The sequence below is a fragment of the Gossypium hirsutum genome, chromosome A09 (genome assembly GCF_007990345.1).
Source record: "Gossypium hirsutum isolate 1008001.06 chromosome A09, Gossypium_hirsutum_v2.1, whole genome shotgun sequence".
Classification (NCBI taxonomy): Eukaryota; Viridiplantae; Streptophyta; class Magnoliopsida; order Malvales; family Malvaceae; genus Gossypium; species Gossypium hirsutum.
This window is the reverse complement of record NC_053432.1, coordinates 3,636,127-3,655,917: the sequence shown is the minus strand read 5'-3', so window position 1 is coordinate 3,655,917 and position 19,791 is coordinate 3,636,127. Positions and strand designations below refer to the sequence as shown.

General features: G+C 30.8%; 1 protein-coding gene across 1 annotated transcript; it reads left to right on the top strand.

Moving 5' to 3' along the window:
* Positions 1-212: 212 nt before the first annotated feature.
* LOC107890197 (E3 ubiquitin-protein ligase MPSR1) lies at positions 213-1,048 on the top strand. The gene has a single exon (XM_016814693.2). It carries the CDS (start codon positions 372-374, stop codon positions 894-896), a length of 525 nt encoding a protein of 174 aa, XP_016670182.2. The 5' UTR covers positions 213-371; the 3' UTR covers positions 897-1,048.
* The last annotated feature ends 18,743 nt before the right edge of the window (positions 1,049-19,791 follow it).

Here is a 19,791-nt window from a genome sequence, read left to right as displayed (position 1 = left end):
TTTCAAAATAGTACAAAAGTATATAAACCTTTTCTGTTTTACCAATTAAGATATTAAAATACATTCTGTCAAAAGAAATTTCAGATAAAACATATGAATAAAATAGAAACTTCTAGAATCTATTTTACGTAATTTCATACGAAATCATCGAACATCCTGGAATCTACATTGTTCCCGAATGTTCCAGATCTGCCTTTTCGATTCCCTCTATAAAAATCTCCTCTTTCCACCTCATTTTTATTCAATTCAAAATTTTCTCTCTCTTCTTCTTCTTCTTCTTCTTCTTCAGATTCTTTAAGTTTCTCTGGTTTTTCCTGGTCAAAAAAAGGAAAAAAAAAAAGAAAAAAAAAACTTCTTTTTTCCTAGTTAATATGGCGGAAGCTTCTACCCAGACCCAACAACCTCGTCCTGTAGTTTACGTTGTTTTCCAGATCGGTGGCGTTGGAGCCGTCAGCGATAATAAACCTGGGCCGGCGCCGGCTTCTAAAGCTTCCACAGAAGCAATGCAAAGGATAAAAGTGGAAGAGAGTGGCAAAGATTGTTGTATTTTTTTGGAAGAGTTTGAAGTTGAAGAAGAAGCAAGGGAGATGCCATGTAAGCATGTGTTTCATTCGGGATGTATTGAGAAGTGGTTGTTGATCCATGGGTTATGCCCGGTTTGTCGCTTCATGATGCCTCCTGAGACGACTGAAACAGGAGGCGGTGACGGTGATGGTGATAGGCGAAGAATGGAGGGTGGGGAGATGAATGGTTTGGAACTTTTACAATCGGTTTTTGCATTTGCTAGCTTGGCTAGCATGATGGGTATGATGGGTTCAGGTTGGGCTTTTCGTCAACCTGATTCGGGTCGAGTTGATGATGATAGGTCTTCCAATCAAAGCACGGATTGCAATTGACACAAATTTTCATTTTTTGAATTTTGTTATATTTTTAACCCTGTAAGAAGGGAGTAAATTGTAAATAAATAATTAAATTATTCATTAATTTATTGTTATACAAAATAAAAGTCTCCTAAGATCATCCAATACAAGCTTTACTTCTATTGTTAGTGAATTTTCAATCACTTAAATATTAAGTTTTTGTTCACTAATTTCATTATTAATAATTCCAGTATTCACTTTTTGGTACATTTAGATTCAATTATTTACTTCCATCACTTTTTAAACACTTAGTCCTTAAAAAACTGTAATAAAATAAGATTCAGATATTTGAAATTATAATCAAACACCGTACACTTGTTGTACTGAAACTGCAACCAACCATCACACCAAAATTAGGACCCTCACTATGAACATAAGTGTTATACTAAAAGGCATAAGTCTCAAGTTCAAACAAGACGTTTTCTAACACAAAACACATATGCTAATTCAAACTGGCATTTCAGGGCAATTCACTTCAATAAGCAAATAAATATTTAAGAATTTATACAATCACTTCAAAAGACATATTTATCAACACATTTCACTTTATAATATCTTATTATTCTTTATTATCATTATCACTTTTCAAGGGCTCTTTATTACTTTTCATAGTCACTTCATGCATTTTTCAGTTAACTGTATTGAAAAAATTCGATTTAGAAAACAATTTTGTTGCATAATAGAAAATTAATTCTTTTTAAACCCGAGCAATTGTTATTTATACAAATAAACTCTTTACCAAATTCAAGCTTTTATTTTAGAATAGGTGGATTGTGTTATTTCTTGACTTTTGACTAATACGGTTTCTTTGTTATTTGTGAACTTTGATTTGTTTAAAGTATGGGCTCTAATTCACGAACCGATGAACATAACGAAAATTTTGTATTGATGTTCTAGGGGGAATATAACTCTCAATGAGCTATAAACCAATAAAAAATCTCTTTCAAAGTAAAAATTTATTTGTAAAATAAATCTCACTAAATTTTGACAGCGTGTTGACGCTTAGTATAGTATGGTTTGACTTAGCTCATGGTCTCTATTTATAGAGAAAAACACAAGTCTTAGTTGAATCAGAAGCAAAATGATAATATTGTAATAGAAAGTACATTTATCCTTTAGGGTGGTTTGGATGGGCGGTAGGGTGCATTTAGCTTGTTGGAAAAATTACATTTTATGAGAACTTTGAGGCATATTCTCAATAGGTAAATGTGAAGAGTTGAATCATAAAATTATGGTTTCATATTCTACTCCATTAGACCTTTACAACGGTATATCATATGCTCAAAATGGTTGAGTGATGAATGAGAAATTGATACTCAAAGTAAGCTACTTGAAAATATTTGTTAAGGAAAAGTAAAGGCTTAGATCCTACTTTGGTTAAATAACAAGTGTGAGATGTATATATATATGGGAACCCTCTTAAAAAGTAATTGAATGACTAAGTTTGGAACCTTACTTTGTGTTCATGGGGAGTGTAGGTCCAAACTTGATGGGGTTGGGGCCCACTCCCATGATGCGAAATGTTTGGACCGTTTAGGCTCAAAATGGGCTTGTTAATATTTTAGCCCAACACGAAATTATTTTTCCTTAGCAGATATAATCTATTTATATACAATCAATTTAATTTAATTTTTAATCAAATTGATTTGTTGGCTCCTTAATCACAGATTTTGTGGATATTTTCAAAATTCCACAATTCTAAATGCCTATAAAAGGCTATAAATTATTTTTCTCATACTCTCTCACACAGAATTTATTTTGGTCTCAAAACTCTTTTTTTCCTCTCTATATTTTCCAACGTTCCAAAGATAGAAAAAGACAACGTTTGTTCGTTGATCGTTGCAAAGGTGCTACTCCTTTGATCATTATGTTGTTATATCTTGAGAGACATTCGACCAATGTTTCTCCAAGTACTGTAGGAGTGGCCGAATCTGTCTTAAGGAAACTATGTTTAACATGCCTTAACGTTTAGTAAATTCTCCATTCTTCATTTTGATTTCAACTTTTGTTACGGCTTTTATTGGTTTACGTATTTAACAATTTTAATATAAATAGAATTATTTATATTTTATTTATATATAAATATGTGTTTATTCATATTTAAATATTTTGTTCACTAATGTGTTTTTGTCCAACAATCTTAAGACAAATCCTATTATTTTTGTAATTCTCTAATCCGAGACAAACGAGACACCAAGGCAAAAAGAAAAAAGAATTATTTAAAAATAAATTTTTAAATTAAATAAAATCTATTGCGGGATTTTTTTTCCGCTGTTCAACAAATTTTATTCTCTATTTTGTTTTTATTCCAAACGAATTTTAAAATTAAATAAATTTGTATTTTTATATTTTTATTTGAAAATAAAAATTAAAGTTAAATAAAAGCTGTTTCAGGATTTATTCTTCCCGTTTAACAAATTTTATTCAATTTTGTTTCCAAATCAAAAGTAAATAAAATCCGTTTCGGTATTTATTCCCGCCGTTCAACGGATTTTATTCTATTTTCTATTTTATTTCCAAACGGGGAATTAAAGTTAAATAAAATTCGCTTCGGGTTTTATTCCCGTCGTTCAATTGATTTTATTCCAATTTTGATTTTATTTCCAAAATGAGTATTAAAATTAAAATAAAATCTGTTTCGGGATTTATTCCAGCCGTTCAACGAATTTATTACATTTTAATTTTGTTGCCAAAACGAGAAATTAAAATTAAATAAAATTTGTTTCGAGATTTATTCCTACCGTTTAACAAGATTTTATTTGATTTTATTTTGTTTTCAAGTGATAAGTTTGCTAGTCGGAGTCACAAGTGTGTTTTTGTTGGGTATCATTTTGGTGAAAGGGGTTGGTATTTATATGATACGAATTTTAAAAAGTTTTTGTTTCCCGTGATGTGAAATTTTTTAAGGATATTTTTCTGTATTTAGATAGGAATGCTACAACCATTGAGCCCAACCATGTTGCTCTGCCATATGGAAGTGTAGACGCAATTTTTGATACATATTTTGATAAGTCAAAGGTGTTGCAGCCCGCGGTAGTTCCTCCACTTGTCATTCTGTAGCCTGTGAATTCGCCACCTGTGGATTCTTTGACATTTGTGGTGTCTTCTTCTTCCTCTGATGACAGGTGGTATAGGGGGCTTTGGCTAATGATGCACCTGACTTGGATGAGGGTGTAGGGAGAAATTTTCCTCAGTGAAGCTTCAGGATTCTATCACTCATACCACAATCAAGAAAATTCCATCTCCCACCTCATCTACTTCAAAGCATTCCTCTGATAGTTCATTTCCTATAACGCATTATGTTGATTGTGACAAATTTATTGTGAAACACCGAAATTTTCTTGCAGCTATTATTGTAGGGGTTGGGTCACACTATATTAAAGAGGCTATGAAGGATACAAGATGGCGTAATGCTATGCAAAAGGAGATTCATGCTCTGGAGAATAATGATACTGGGTCTATGGAGACACTTCCTTCCAAAAAGAAAGCTTTAGGTAGTAATTGAGTGTACAAGATTAAATATAACTTCGATGGAAGTATTGATAGACTTAAAACTCATCTTGTTGTTTTTGGTAATCACTAGGTAGAAGGTATTGACTATAATGAAACTTTTTCTCCTGTAGCAAAAATGGTGATTGTTCGTGCTTTCTTAACTATTGTAGCTTCGAAAATTTGGGAATTACATTAGATGGATGTACATAATACCTTTCTACATGGTGATCTTGATGAAGAGGTTTACATGAAGCTTCCTCTAAGTTTTGCCATTGATAATCCTGAAATCGTTTGTCGTTTGCGCAAGTCTTTATATGGGTTAAAACAGGCTCCTCGGTGTTGGTTTGCTAAGTTGGTTACTGCACTGAAAGAGTATGGGCTTTTTCAATCATATTATAATTATTCTCTCTTACATACACTAAGGGTTCTGTATGTTGGGAAACATGCCCATATTGTAGTAAATATATAACTATTTTCTATTTATTTGAATAATTAATAAATAAAGTTAATTTCACATTTTACTATATATCTTTTGTATTTTTTTCTTTTATATTTTGCATGCATGGCAAAATTGTGACAAGCAAATATTAGGTCATTGATTTTCTAAGTTCAAAATGAAGATAAGTGGCATTGTAAAAATGTTTACATTGCGAGAAAAATAACTTACTTCAGCAAATAATCTAAATAAGCTCATAATTCCGTAAAAGAATCGAAGTGAGCATTTGATTCAAATAATGAGAAGGTTTATTATGTCATCTAAAATTCCAATTTGGGAGATGATTAGTCTTGGCTATCAGAGTAGTTGACTCCACAGGTAGTGTAACACCCCAAACCCGGCCTAGACGCTATGGCCGTATCTGGCAATGTCACGCGATAGTGTCTTTGAAACCTCGTTGTTATGATGAAAACATTCCATGTTATTATCTTTAGTAAACCTTTGTTAGAACTTAGGAAGTCGTCTTTATTCATTTAAATTTGTTTTGAAATATCCCTCGTTGCAAAAGCTTTAATAAAACAGTCTAAGTGATCATGCGTTTAGAAAATACTTTAACTTTTTGAAAACCGAATTTCCTACGACCTACAAGTATAAATCCATAAACTAAAATAAATAAATAAAAACCCAAATTTAAAACCAAAGTCCTAGAGGGTCCTTAAATTACAACCCAAATAATCAATAATAATCAAATTATAAATCGTAAATTGAAAACCATGAAGTCCAAAAATTACTGTGATCACCGCTAAGTCCTCTATCACACCGATCCGTCTAAGTCTGGGGATTGCCTGTGCACATTAAATAAAAAGGGTGAGTTTACATAAACTCAGTGTGTAATCCCGCAGAAACAAACAAACAATCAGTATTCACAGTGCACAATTGAACAATCTTGGACCTAAGATCTTTTCAATATTAGTGACAGTTTGGGCCTTAGCCCATCTCAGTACAGTGTCAAAAATGCAGTAGGGCCTTAGCCCATCACAGTATAAGTAGCAGTAACAGTTATGCAGTAGCAAAATCCTACCCAACTAGCCTCTACACACCATCTCCGTCCAACCCCACACTCCATGTGAGGATATAATCAACCCACCCATCCTTACACTCCAAGTAATACCGAATATGACACAAAATAGTAGTTTGCAGCTGAACTGCCAGTAAATTAGGCTTAAAGCCTTTCAGCACACTTCTTTCGAATAACAACCCCCAACCCAATGCAATGCAACATACAATGGTTGATATGCTATTATGCACTTTCAGTACATATATTTAGTTCAGATATTAACATGCTCAGTACAGATATAATTCATTCAATTTCACACATTTAGGGGTTTAAGTAGCGAGTACTGACTTTACAGTAGTTCACAGTTGACTTGGGCGACCCGTGAAACCTTAGAAACATTTCGGTAAAAATGGGCTCACACGCCCATGTGATCTGCCCGTGTGGCCCACTCGGCCCAAATTGGCCTTGGTTGTGTGATCCATTTTTAATGTAATCCATGCTAGCTAAATATTCACATATGTTTTCACTATTTACTTATCTGTTCATTCAAAGTTGTCTACTTGAGTCATTGTCACTAAATTATTTATATCTTGAGCTACAGAATTCCAAATTAAGATCTGCCTCAAATACCTTTCTACCATAAAATTTTCAGAATTTATAGTTTATCAAATAAGTACAAAAAAATCTTCAAATTTATCCCTATTCTACTATTTGACAGCTCAACCTTTCCTTACTAAAAATGATTTATATCTTAGTACGGAATTTGGATGATGTTTCTGTTTGTTTCTCTTGAAAATAGACTCATTAAGGATTTGAACATATAAATTTAAGCCCCTAATTAATTTTTTCACATTTTTTGATGATTTTCCAAAGTTAGAGTACGGGAACCCGAAATCATTCTGACCTTGTCTCACAAAATTTATTATATCTCATAATTTACAATCCATTGCTTACACTGTTTCTTCCATGAAAAACTAGACTTAATAAAATTTAATTTCATATTTTATTCAACCTCTAACTCAATTTCACTATTTTTTTATGTTTTTTCAAATTTAGACTACTGCTGCTGTCCAAAACTATTTTAGTGCAAAATGTTGATTTCCAAGTTTATAACAACACCCTTATTTCTTTTCTCTACAATTTTTTTCGCATCATTTTCTCTTATTTATCTTATTTCTCGACAGCAAGCAATTTTGGCTTTTCCCCAAATCCCGTTTTCTGCGTTTCGGATCCACGCCTGGTATCATTTCTGATGCGTAAGCATTCCTAAGCCTCTAGAACCTAAAAATCGACCAACATATCTCCAGATTAATCACTTAATTCATTTTTAATCAACCAATTTCGGAAGGAACTCGGCTAAAAACCTAACAAAACCTTTACCTCGCTTGAGTAACCATGACTTCGCACAATCATAGCGTCAATTCAAAACCACTAGCCCCTTGATTAACTCCTAAACACCAAAAAGGAATCCCCTTTTAGAGATTAACCAAGAACGATTAATAATAGAAAAAACCGTTACTTACCGAACACGCGCAACCAACGATGAACAACCGAATCAATTGGAAAAAAAAGAAAGAAACGGAAAGGGAAAAAAATAATGGAAATTTCGGCAGCAACTAGGGGAAAGAATCGACAAAGGAGAGAAAAAGAAGAAGAAGAAGAAAACGTTAAAAAAAGTTTGGGGAATTAGAGAGAAAACTGAAACTCTATTATTATTTTTTTTTGCAAGAAAAAGATAATCAGATTATTTTCTGATAACCTCTCCCCAATTATCTCATAAAATCAATCCCTATTAACCCACTAAAACACAAATACTCAAAATTTTGCCCCAACACAACTCTTAGCCAAAATTGGAGCAAAAATACTGTCTCCAAGCCATCATAGAGAATTGAACACAGGACCTCCAACACTCCACTTAACCACCAGACCAGCAGGCCCATTTTGATATAAACTTACCAATAATTAAACTTAAGCCCTTTGCACAAGGTTAAGACTTTATTTATAAAAATACCAAAATTTGTCCAAGTAAGGCTTGAACTTGGGCCCTTACACACACACCCAGAACACTTAACCACTGAAGCAGATACACACTTGTGTGTCATACATACACGAAATCAAAAATTAAAATTTTGGGGTGTTACAAGTAGAGACATAAATGTATTCATTGGTAGAATGATACATTAGACTGGACCTAAGATGAATTAATTCTGAATCTGTTTGTGAATTAATTCACTTGTGACGTTCATAGTGTGATTTACCTAAATCCTAAGTTAGTCATTGACTATGTGTATGAAACTCATGTTTTTTTTATATGCTCTAAAGATGATTGAACCCATAGCTAGTATGTTGGGTACATAAATTGTTTATGACATGGTTTTACTAGCAATAGTGGAATTCATAGCTTAATTAAATATTTAATGATATCTTTTCATTGGCATTGTATGGATTGATAAATATAGAACGTGGTCATGGGTTGCTTGTTCTCGAACGAACAATTTATCACAGTCATTTGTTGGCAGTGATCATATTAATCATTAAGAAGACACAATGGTGACAATGAGATAAAATAGGACTGTATTGAGTGAACGAATTTAACTCAAAGGAATCGAGGATACCGTATGAGGGTAACACACACATGACAAGACCATTGGACAAAGCAATTGGACGAATTGTTTTCGTAAAAAATATATAATAATGAATGTTCAATCATGGTACTTCTTGTGGCCTGACTCCATAATTAAGTAATTGCTAATTATAGGAACGATGATTCTGGACATAATTGCAATTACTAGAGCCTAATTGTATATGTTCAATTGGTCCTTTCGCTAGCTCAACAAAAACTTGATCGGATTGCATTTGAATCAAAATAATATTCTACAACTTTAGAAATAATTTAATTGAGTCAATTTATTCAATGTGAAATTAAATTAGGTGATCGTGAGAATTGTTCAACTAGAGAATTTGATTAAAGAATTTTATTGAAAAAATAATTTAGAAAATCTAAGTAATTTTTGGGAAATTAAATTTGATCAAGTAAAATTAAATTAATCAAATTAATTAAAATTAATATGATATTTTTAGAAATTAATTTTCAAGTAAGACAATTGGCCCAATGGGTAATTGAGCTTGAAAATTAGACCTAGGATCTTAAATTGCGCTTGGGAGCCCAAAACTGAGACCAAAAAAATTGATTGCACTGGGCCCGGTGTGCGAAACTGGGCTAATGATCCAACCGGTGGCTAGACCGGACCTATCGGATCATCATTGACTCGGACTGAACTGATTGTAACTGAATTGGCTTGGGGTGTTGTAAAGGTGTCGCACCTGCACCATCAGACACGGCAGTGCCGGCGGCGGTTGGTCTTCAATGGTTGAGCAGTAGAAGAGTTACACTCCTACTAGGACTCTACTAGAGAATTTGATTTCAGATTAACTATTCCAAAATTAATATTATTTTAATAGTGTAATATTAAATTTAATTTAATATTTATCTTGTAGATAACATTCTATTATTTTAATAAGATTTAATATTAAATTTAACCTAATATTTATCAAGCTCTTAATAAATATTAGATTACTTTAATATTAAAGTGACTAAGTTTAATCATAGTTAAACTCTCTAAACCCTCCCTATATAAAAAGAGCCTTGAGTCATTATTTTACACATAGTTGTAGAGAGAAAATTCTCTGAAGAGACTATTTCAGAAAATTTATAGAGATATTTTTCTAATTTATGGCTTGACCCAAAAGTTTAGAGAAATTGTAATACTACCCCACTGGTAATTTTTGTCAAAAATTTTCTGATTCGAAGCAAGCCCACACTTGACAGATGTAAGCTTGAGGATAGCGGAGAAGACTACTCAATCGAAGCACTCATCCTAGACAAATCGAAAATGTACAAATTTGATTAAGTGTTTATTAATTCATATCTCACAACCAAGATCTTAGTTTGGAAAAATTTTTAAAACTCTAGTTTTTCCCTAAATTTATTTTTCGCTGCATTTTCTAAACTCGTTTTTTCCAACACTGTACACATTAATGTGCTAGTTTATGTTGATGATTTGCTTATTTCTGGGAACGGTTTCGCTTCTTTGAAAAGTTTTAAAGGGTATCTCAGTTCTTGCTTCCATATGAAGGATCTTGGTGTTTTGAAATTTTTTTGGGGGGATAGAGGTTGCTTGTAATTCTTTGGGTATTTTTCTTTGTCAAAGGAAATACACACTTGATATTATTTCAAAGACATGTCTTTTGGGAGCAAAGTCTGCAAGACCACCAATAGAGCAAAATCATAGATTGGCGCATGCTACAAGGGCGGTTTTGACTGAACCTGAGTCGTACATACGATTAATCAGTCATTTGATTTATTTGGCAGTAGCCAGAGCTGATTTAGCATACTCGATTCATATCTTATCTCAGTTTATGCATGAGCCAAGGAAGGAGCATTGGGACACGGCTCTGCGTGTTGTTCGGTACTTGAAAGCCTCTCTTTGGCAAGGGATACTATTGAGATTTGATAGTGGTTTGTTCTTAAAAGGATGGTGTGATTCGGATTGGGTTCCTTATCCATTAAGTCGGCATTCGTAGAAAACTAAGAAATAGCATATAGTTTCTCATTCTTCTGTTAAGGTTGAGTATAGGTGTATGGTTTTCATCAATTGTGAGCTCAAGTGGCTGAAGACCTTGTTATTGAGCTTAGCTGCTCATCATTCTAAAGTTATTCCTTTATTTTTGTGATAGTTAATCTGCGTTGCATATTGCACAAAATCCTGTATTTCATGAGCGTACCAATCATATTAAAGTGGATTGTCACTTTGTTAGGGATGCAATCCAGGATGGGTTGATTGCACCTTCTTATGTTCCGACCTCCGTTCAGTTGGCTGACATTTTTACAAAGGTGCTTGGTAAATCACAATTTGAATACTTTCTCAACAAGTTGGGCATTTATGATATGCATGCTCCAACTTAAGGGGGGTGTTAGGATATTTTTATGAAATATTATCTTTTAGGAATATATTGTATATTATTGTATATCTTTTAGGAATATATTTAGGACTATATTATATATCTTTCCTATTCCTATGTAAATATTATTTTATAAATATTAGTAATCTATAAATTTCATTTCTACTAATTAGAACAAAACCATGATTAAAATAGAAACTTCTAGAAGCTGCTTAACGAAATCTCATAGGACATAGTCATCATCACCCTAGAATTTACGTTCTTTTCCCGAATTTCCTCTATAAAATATCTTTTTTCTTTCAATTATTATTCAATTCTAAAAGTTTTCTTTTCAATCTTCCTAAACTTTTTTTTGAATTTTCTTTGATTTTTGTACTTTAACATGGCGGATACTCCTACCCAAACTCGACAGCCTCACCAACTTGTTTATGTAGTTTTCCAGGTCGACGATGGCGAAACTGTCGGAGATAATAAACCTAGGCCAACACCGGCTTCTAAGGCTTCCATAAAAGCAATGCCAAGGATACAAGTGGAGGAGAGTGGTAAAGATTGTTGTATTTGTTTGGAAGAATTTGAAGTTGATGAAGAAGGAAGGGCGATGCCATGTAAGCATTTGTTTCATTCAGGTTGTATTGAGAAGTGGTTGGAGATCCATGGGACTTGTCCAATTTGTCGGTTTTTGATGCCAACTGAGACGACTGAAAACGTAGGCCGTGACGGTGGTCGCCGAAGACTGGAAGGTGGGGAAATTAATGGTTTGGAATATTTACATTCAGCTTTAGCATTTGCGAGCTTTGTTGGTATGATGGGTATTGTAGGCTTCGATCGAAGTTCTAATCAACCTAGTTCGGGTCAAGTTGGCGATGTACTGGTACTTCTTCTGATCATAACACAAGTTGCAACTGAAACAATTTTTATTTTTAACAATTCTTTTTTTTTAAAATTTAATTTTTACCCTTCGACGAAAGGACTAATTTGTAAAGAAACTAATTATTCTTTTTAATATCAACATGTTTATTTATTTTTATTTAATTATGGGTAAATTTTTCTTTTACTTAAACTTCGCTTAAATGTTCAATTTGAATTTTAGAGTTTTTTTATTCCAATTGGTTTTTTTTTTCGAAACATAGTCAAATTGATATTTAAGGGATAATTCATGGAGAAATGATTGTATGAAATAGTGACGCCACGTCACTTGTATCCCTTTCTAATAGTTTTATGTCAAATCAGTATTCTTACACTGAATTTCAGTATTTTAATTTAGATTTGATTTTTTTCATGATAAAATCCTAAAATTTAAGATAAGAATATTGATGTGACATAAAACTATTGGAAAGGGATACAGATGACTTGACGTCATTGTTTCATACAATCCTGTCCCTAATACATGTAACGCGAGAAGTTTTTGAAAAGTAATGATGTGAAAAGAAAAAGTAATTTGTTAATTTTAAATGTTTGATTTTATTGAAAACTGCAAAACATTGTATGGCTTATTTCAAATATGATGTATGAAACCAAAAAAATATTATTAATTTAGACAATATTTAAAATATTTAATATTTTAATAAATTATTTATAAATATAATAATATATAAAATATTTGAAAATTTTAAATATAATAATAATTTATTATTTAAATAATTTAATATAATAATTCATGAAATATTTAAATGATATGATATAATGATATAATAATACACAAAATATAAATTAATTAAAATTTTTAAATACATAAATAATGATATTTTAATAATTATACTTCAAAATATAAAAACTTAAAGGCAAATTAAATTCCACCTTTTGTGTTTGGGTGAATGCTTTTGAAGTTGAAAAGCACTTTTCTAACCAAAAGTATTTCGGAACGAGACCTAAAACATCAACAAAATTTATAAAAAATATAAATATTAAAAATAAAATTTCTATAAAAATAAAAAATAGTATTTGCCATTTAAAAAATATTATAACTAAAAAGGAATATAAAATATGACAAAATATTTAAAATTTTATATAAAAATTATTGGAACTTACAAAAATAAATATAAACATAAATAAAAAATTACCACTAAACTATAGGCATGTTTCAAAAATGGTACTTAAACTTAGCCAAATGTGGTACTTAAACTAAACTAGTGTTACCCATTTAACCCCAAAAATTAACTTGGTTAGTAAAAAAAAAGAAATTTAACCCAGCAATAACTGCGACATCAACATTATTCGATTTTACTCTCTCTTTTTTTTTTTGGCATTTGACAATAAAAGTAGAAAATATTAATATTAATTAAAAATAATTATATTAATATTAAAAAATATTTACCTCGACGTCCCTCTCGGCTTCCTCCCATAATCACCGCTCTCCCCTCCCAACCGTGTTAACTAGAACAAAAAATATCCTCGATGAACATCGATTAAAGGTAGTCAAAGTCAATAATTTTTTGAAAAGTCAAATTTGAATATCAATTTCAATAATAAAAAATATAGGATCAATTTGAACATTAAAATTAAATTTAGATGCTAAAAATTATATTTATAGTTTCATTGTTGAGTAAACCATTGTTGTTCATGATCAGATATTATTACATAACATGAACAAAAATATAAACTTTTGTTATAAAATAGGCTTAAGGAAGAAAAAAGTCCTTAGAAAAAAAGCAAAAAATTAGTTGAGCCTTTAAGAAAAAAGTGCACCCAATTGAAAAATTAATTGGCCCTTGTATTAATGGAAACTATCAGTTGACCAATTTGACTTTTAGTCTTACTGACATGGCAAATGGAAACCATTAGAACCTACCATGTGGCAGTATATAGACATGTCATACCACATTAACAAAAAATATAAAAAAAAATTTACAAAAAAAATTAAAACATTTAATTAAAATGTGTATATAAAATGAATCTGGACAATTGTCCAGATTCATTTTGGATGAGTACTAAACTAAAACAACTTCAAAAATTATTAATTTTTTGTCCACATTTAGCCTATATGCACATTTTAATTAAAATTTTTAAAATATTTTATTTTTTGTAAAAAAAATATTTTTTTCAATTTTTTGCTCCAAGTTAGTATATTGCCACGTGATAGCTGTTGGCAGCTTCTGTCTACCACATTAGCGAAGTTAACAATCAACCAACCAATTGGCAGTTTCCATTAACAGAAGGGACCAATTTTTTTTGGATCACCGAGGGCTCAATTGGGTGCACATTTTTCATAAGGGCTCAATTGATTTTGTTTTGATGAGGACTTTTTTTGACCCTTAAACCTATCAAATATAAACATGAGGTATATGAAATGATAACATCTCCTATCATAATATCAATAAAAACACCTCTCTGATCTCTCAATTTAGATATTGAATAAATTAGTCCCTCTCGAAAAAAGTAAAGCAATTTAATCCTTGCCATTTTTAAAATTGAGCAACTAAAGATAATTAATAATGATGTACAATGTTTTCAGTCAATTGTACATAATTTTGATTAATATAATAACAAATTAGTCTTTAATATTTATATATTCTATGTAAATATTGTAAGCTAAATTTGTTAAATTAAGACTAAATTGACAGAATGTGTAAATATTGTAGGTTAAATTTATTAAATTAAGACCAAATTAATAGAATGTGTAAACTTTAAGGATAAATTTGTTATAATATAAAAGAAGTACAATTGATGAATAGCATTAACATTTTGATTAATTGTCTTTAGTTGCTCATTTTTAAAATTGACAGGGATTAAATTGCTTTGATTTTTTTTAGAGGAACCAATTTGCTCAATATCAAAATTGAGAGGGACAAAATTTTTTTTACCTATAATATATATTATTATATATAAAAGGAATTTTTTTCTCAAAAAATTAGACTTGATTTAAATAATATAAATATAAAATATTTACACAATTAATAGATAGTAATCTATAAATTTCATTTATACCATTTAGAACAAAATGCATGAATAAAATACAAACTTCTAGAAGTTGCTTAAGGAAATCTCATAGGACATCATCATCAACACCCTGGAATCTACATTCTTTTCCCGAATTTCCTCTATAAAAAATCTTCTTCTTCCTTTCAATTGTTATTCAATTCTAACTTTTCAATCCCACTGAACTTGTTTGAATTTCCTTTGATTTTCGTATGGTAACATGGCGGATACTCCTACCCAAACCCAACATCCTTGTCAGTTTGTTTACGTAGTTTTCCCAATCGATGGTATTGAAGCCGTCAACGATAATAAACTTGGGCCGGCGCTAGCTTCTAAGGCTTCCATAGAAGCAATGCCAAGGATAAAAGTGGAAGAGAGTGGTAAAAATTGTTATATTTGTTTGGAAGAATTTGAAGTTGATGAAGAAGGAAGGGAGATGCCATGTAAGCATGTGTTTCATTCGGTTTGTATTTAGAAGGGGTTGGAGATCCATGGGACTTGCTCGATTTGTCAGTTTTTGATGCTTACTGAGAGTACGGAAAACGAACGCGATGACGGTGACGGTGGGAAATTAATGTTTTGGAATATTTACATTCGGATTTAGCATTTGCGAGCTTAGCTAGGGTGATGGGTATGGCGGGTCTAGGTCAAGGTTCCAATCAACTTGGTTCGGGTCGAGTTGACGATTGTATTGGTACTTCTTCCGATCATAACGCGGATTGCAACTAAAACAATTTTTATTTTTAACAATTCTTTTATTTTTTAAAAAAAATTATTTTTACCCTCGAAGGGACTAATTTGTAAAGAAATAAAAAGAAGCTAATTCTTATTTTTAATATCATCATGTTTGCTTGTTTTTATTTAATTATGGGTATTTTTTTCTTTTACTTAAACTTCACTAAAATGTTCAATTTGGTTTTTAGATTATTTTTTTACTCCAATTGCTGCTGCTTCTTCTTCTTCTTCTTATTCTTTTTTATTAATGAAAAGATAGTCAAATTGATATTCAAGAGATAATACATGTGACATGGGAAGTGTTGTTAAAAAATTTGATGTGAAAAAAATATGATTTGTCAATTTTAAATGTTTGATTTTATTAAAAACACAAAAATTTATAAGATTTATTTTAAATATAATGTGTGAAACTAAAAAAAAATATTATCATTTTAGACAATATTTAAAATATTTAAATATTTTAGTAAATTATTTATAAATTTAATAATATATAACATATTTTAAAATTTTAAAAATAATAATAAATTATATTTAAATAATATAATATAATAATACATGAATATTTAAATAATATAATATAATGATAAAATAATACATAAAATATAATTTAATTGAAAAATTTAAATACATATATAATGATATTTTGATCATTTTACTTTAAAATAAAAATTCTAAATATTAATAAAATAAATTAAAAAAAGTGTTTACCATTTTAAAAAATTCTAAATTTTGAAAAAAAAACAAAATTAAAAAAGAATATAAAATATGAAAAAATTATTTAAATTTTTATAAAATTAGAAAATAAATAAATATTAAAAATTGAAATTTTTAGATTAAAAATTACAATTTTTAGATTAAAAATTCAAAAAATAAAAAATTATTGTAATTTACAAAAATAAAAATAAAATATATAAATTCAAAAAAAGCTTAATTAAAAAATTACTCCTAAACCATACCCATGTTCCTAAAGTGGTACTTAAACTTTTGTTTTAGTCAAATGTGGTACTTCAACTTAACTATCTATACTTGTTTAACACCAAAAATTAACTCCATTAGGAAAAAAAGGAGCTATCACCTCAACATTATTTTATTTTACATTTTTCTTGGAATTTAAAAAGAAAAATGGAAAATATTAAATTTAATAGAAAATATTAATATTAATATTAATATTAATATTAATTAAAAATAATTATATTAATTTTAATAAAATATTTTCCTCTCGGTTCCTTCTCACCATCACCACTCTCCCCTCCCTCTCCTTCTCTCCCACCATCCCTTTGTTAAGGTAACAACCAGAAGAATAAGAAGAAGAGGAGAACAATAGAAGGTAGGAGAGAAAATTGGAAGAAGAAATTGAGAGAGAGAATTGTATGCAATAACTGAATTGTTTTCATGCCTGACTCACCCTTTTACATCCAAATATATAGGGAAATAAAATTACTGCTTAAAAGTTAGTTAAGCTAAACAATAACTAATAGTACGAAATTGTAACACTCCTAACCAGAATTCGTCACCGGAATAAGGTTACGGAGCATTATCGGAGTTTACAAATCAAACAGACAGAAAATGAAAACATTTCATATCATATAGCATTCATGTCAAAAACCAATCAAAATCATACATATTGTCTTATACGAGCCCTCGAGGCCCAAAATATACATTAGAAACGAATTGGGACTAAATCGGAAACTTAGAGAATTTTTCGAAAACAGTTTAAATTTTCAAAATTGTAGGGGTCACATGGCCGTGTGGCTAAGCCGTGTGACTCACACGACCAAGAGACACACCCGTGTCTTAGGTCATGTGGGTATTCGAAATAGGGACATACGGCCATGTCCCAGCCCGTGCCCGTGCCCGTGTGAGTATATTGACTTGGGTCACACGGCCAAGCCACACGCCCGTGTGCTAGGCTGTGTGAACATACTGGCTTGCAAACCTTTACAAGCTACAGGGGATACACGGCCGTGTCACCTAGCCGTGTGTCACACATGGCTGAGACACACAGTCTTCTCTCTGCCCATGTGGACCAAAATAGGCTATTTTACAAGCCATTTTTCTCACCTAACAAGGCATGTACCTACAGTTAACATTGTGCATATAAATAGGCCATATTATGGCATCCAAAACAAGTAAAATCAAGCCTTAAACATATAGTATATTCACATACAACCAATATGCACTTTGGCACCTCAAATGACAATTATAAGCATATTTAACCATGTAATCCATGTAACAAAGTAATCAACCAACTTTTATGTGTAATTGCATTAATATACAACATGAAAATCATTTACCAAAACTTAATATTTGGTACCAATCGTACCACTTATTCAATAGCATCAAATACATATACACTTACTATAGCATAGTGCCAAATCACACCAAGTTGTAAAACATACCTCATATGCATATTCAACTATTATTTTACCTTTCATCATTCAACCACAAATCATTTCACACATCAACATTATAAGGCAAATTATGCACATGCCAAAATACCAAAACACAAGCCAAATAAGTGGCTAATCCCAACAAAACACATATAGGCCAACGTTAGCCAAAATAACCTATACATGCTATTATAACCTTAATCAAGACATCAAAATCTACCAGTATAATCTCTGGATAGTGTGATAGGTCTTCGACGAGCTTCCAACCCGATTGAGCTTCCGATAATCTAAAAAGTAAGGAAAAACAACTATGTAAGTAATGAATACTTAGTAAGCTCATATAAACTAAGCTCGTATAAACTTTAATCATAACTATCCATTTCAAATATGAAATTTACATTTATCAAGAATAACCCTATACCGATACTGCAAGATTTATAATACATATTCAACAACTTACAAAATGAATAAATCCATAGCATCATATATACCTATCATCCCTAACAAAGTAGGATTTTATAAAACTTCAAATCTCTTTCAATTTTCTTCCTTTCTTTTTTTATTTCATTACTTTCCATTACATTTACTTTCTTTAGCTTAAATAACATCATCAATTCAACTCATCATTCCCTTTTTCATCACTTTCCATTTCAAGTATGAACTTACTATTTCATTATCTTTCCACACTCATTTCATATGCATAGCACACAAGACACAAGTATATCATCAACCATAACCACAAGCTAGTGCATTTAAACATAGCTCTTTTAGAATTAATCACATGATAAACCATTTCGTAAGAAATTACATAATTTAAACCTTACCACTCTTTCATAAACACAAGCATATTTCCATTTGGACACTTACCATTACAATGCATAACCTATAAATTAACATGACATGATCTAATCAAATCTTGGCCAAAACCTAATCCTTCACACCACACATATTAGCATACATGATACAAATCATAAGCACATTATCATGAATAGTAGTTTAATCTTAACATGTATCACTTGAATTTATTACTTATCTTAACTTTTCTGTATCCTTCTAATAAGCATTCATACTTTCAAACATATGGCTAAACATATTTCAAACATCATCAACTCATACCTTTTCAGAATTTCATAGTATCACTTATTGAAGCATTTGTTGAACCTCCTATTTTTCATACCCGTTGAACCACTAGAATAATATTGGATACATGAGAATCTCGCACACTACGTGCCAACATGTGGTCGAAGACACTACTATCACATATCTCATATTAGTGCTCTCTCTCGAGCCATATATATGGGTCTACTCACACAAGCTATCAGTCAGGACGTAGCTACACGGTGCTGCTCAAACAATCTATCAAGTTATCGCAACACATGCCGGAAACTCAGCCACTGGTAGGACGTACAAGACCAGCACCCAAAACACAATAACCCCTAATGACATGTCATTTTTATTCTATATATTCCTAAGGTTTAAATGGCACTCAATAGTCGTCATGCGTTGTTGAATTTTCCTCGTTTCATTATAAGCTAAATTGTATAATAACATATATATTGATTCATTTTCAATAAAATTCATATAATAACATTCAACTTAATCAAAAATATACATAGTATAGTTCATACAAACTTACTTGGTTAAATTGAGGAAATACTAAAGTTTAGGGGTATTTTGGTAATTTTTCATTTTCCTCAATTTTCACCCAATCTTGGTCTAAATTAATAATTTCATCCAATATATTAATTTATACAATAAAAAAATCAATTTCATGCAATTTGGTCATTTTTGAAATTTTTACAAAATTACCCCTAAAGTTTTACTTTTATTCAATTTAGTCCCTGAGCCCAAAACATGCAAATTAACCATTTTTAATACAAACCC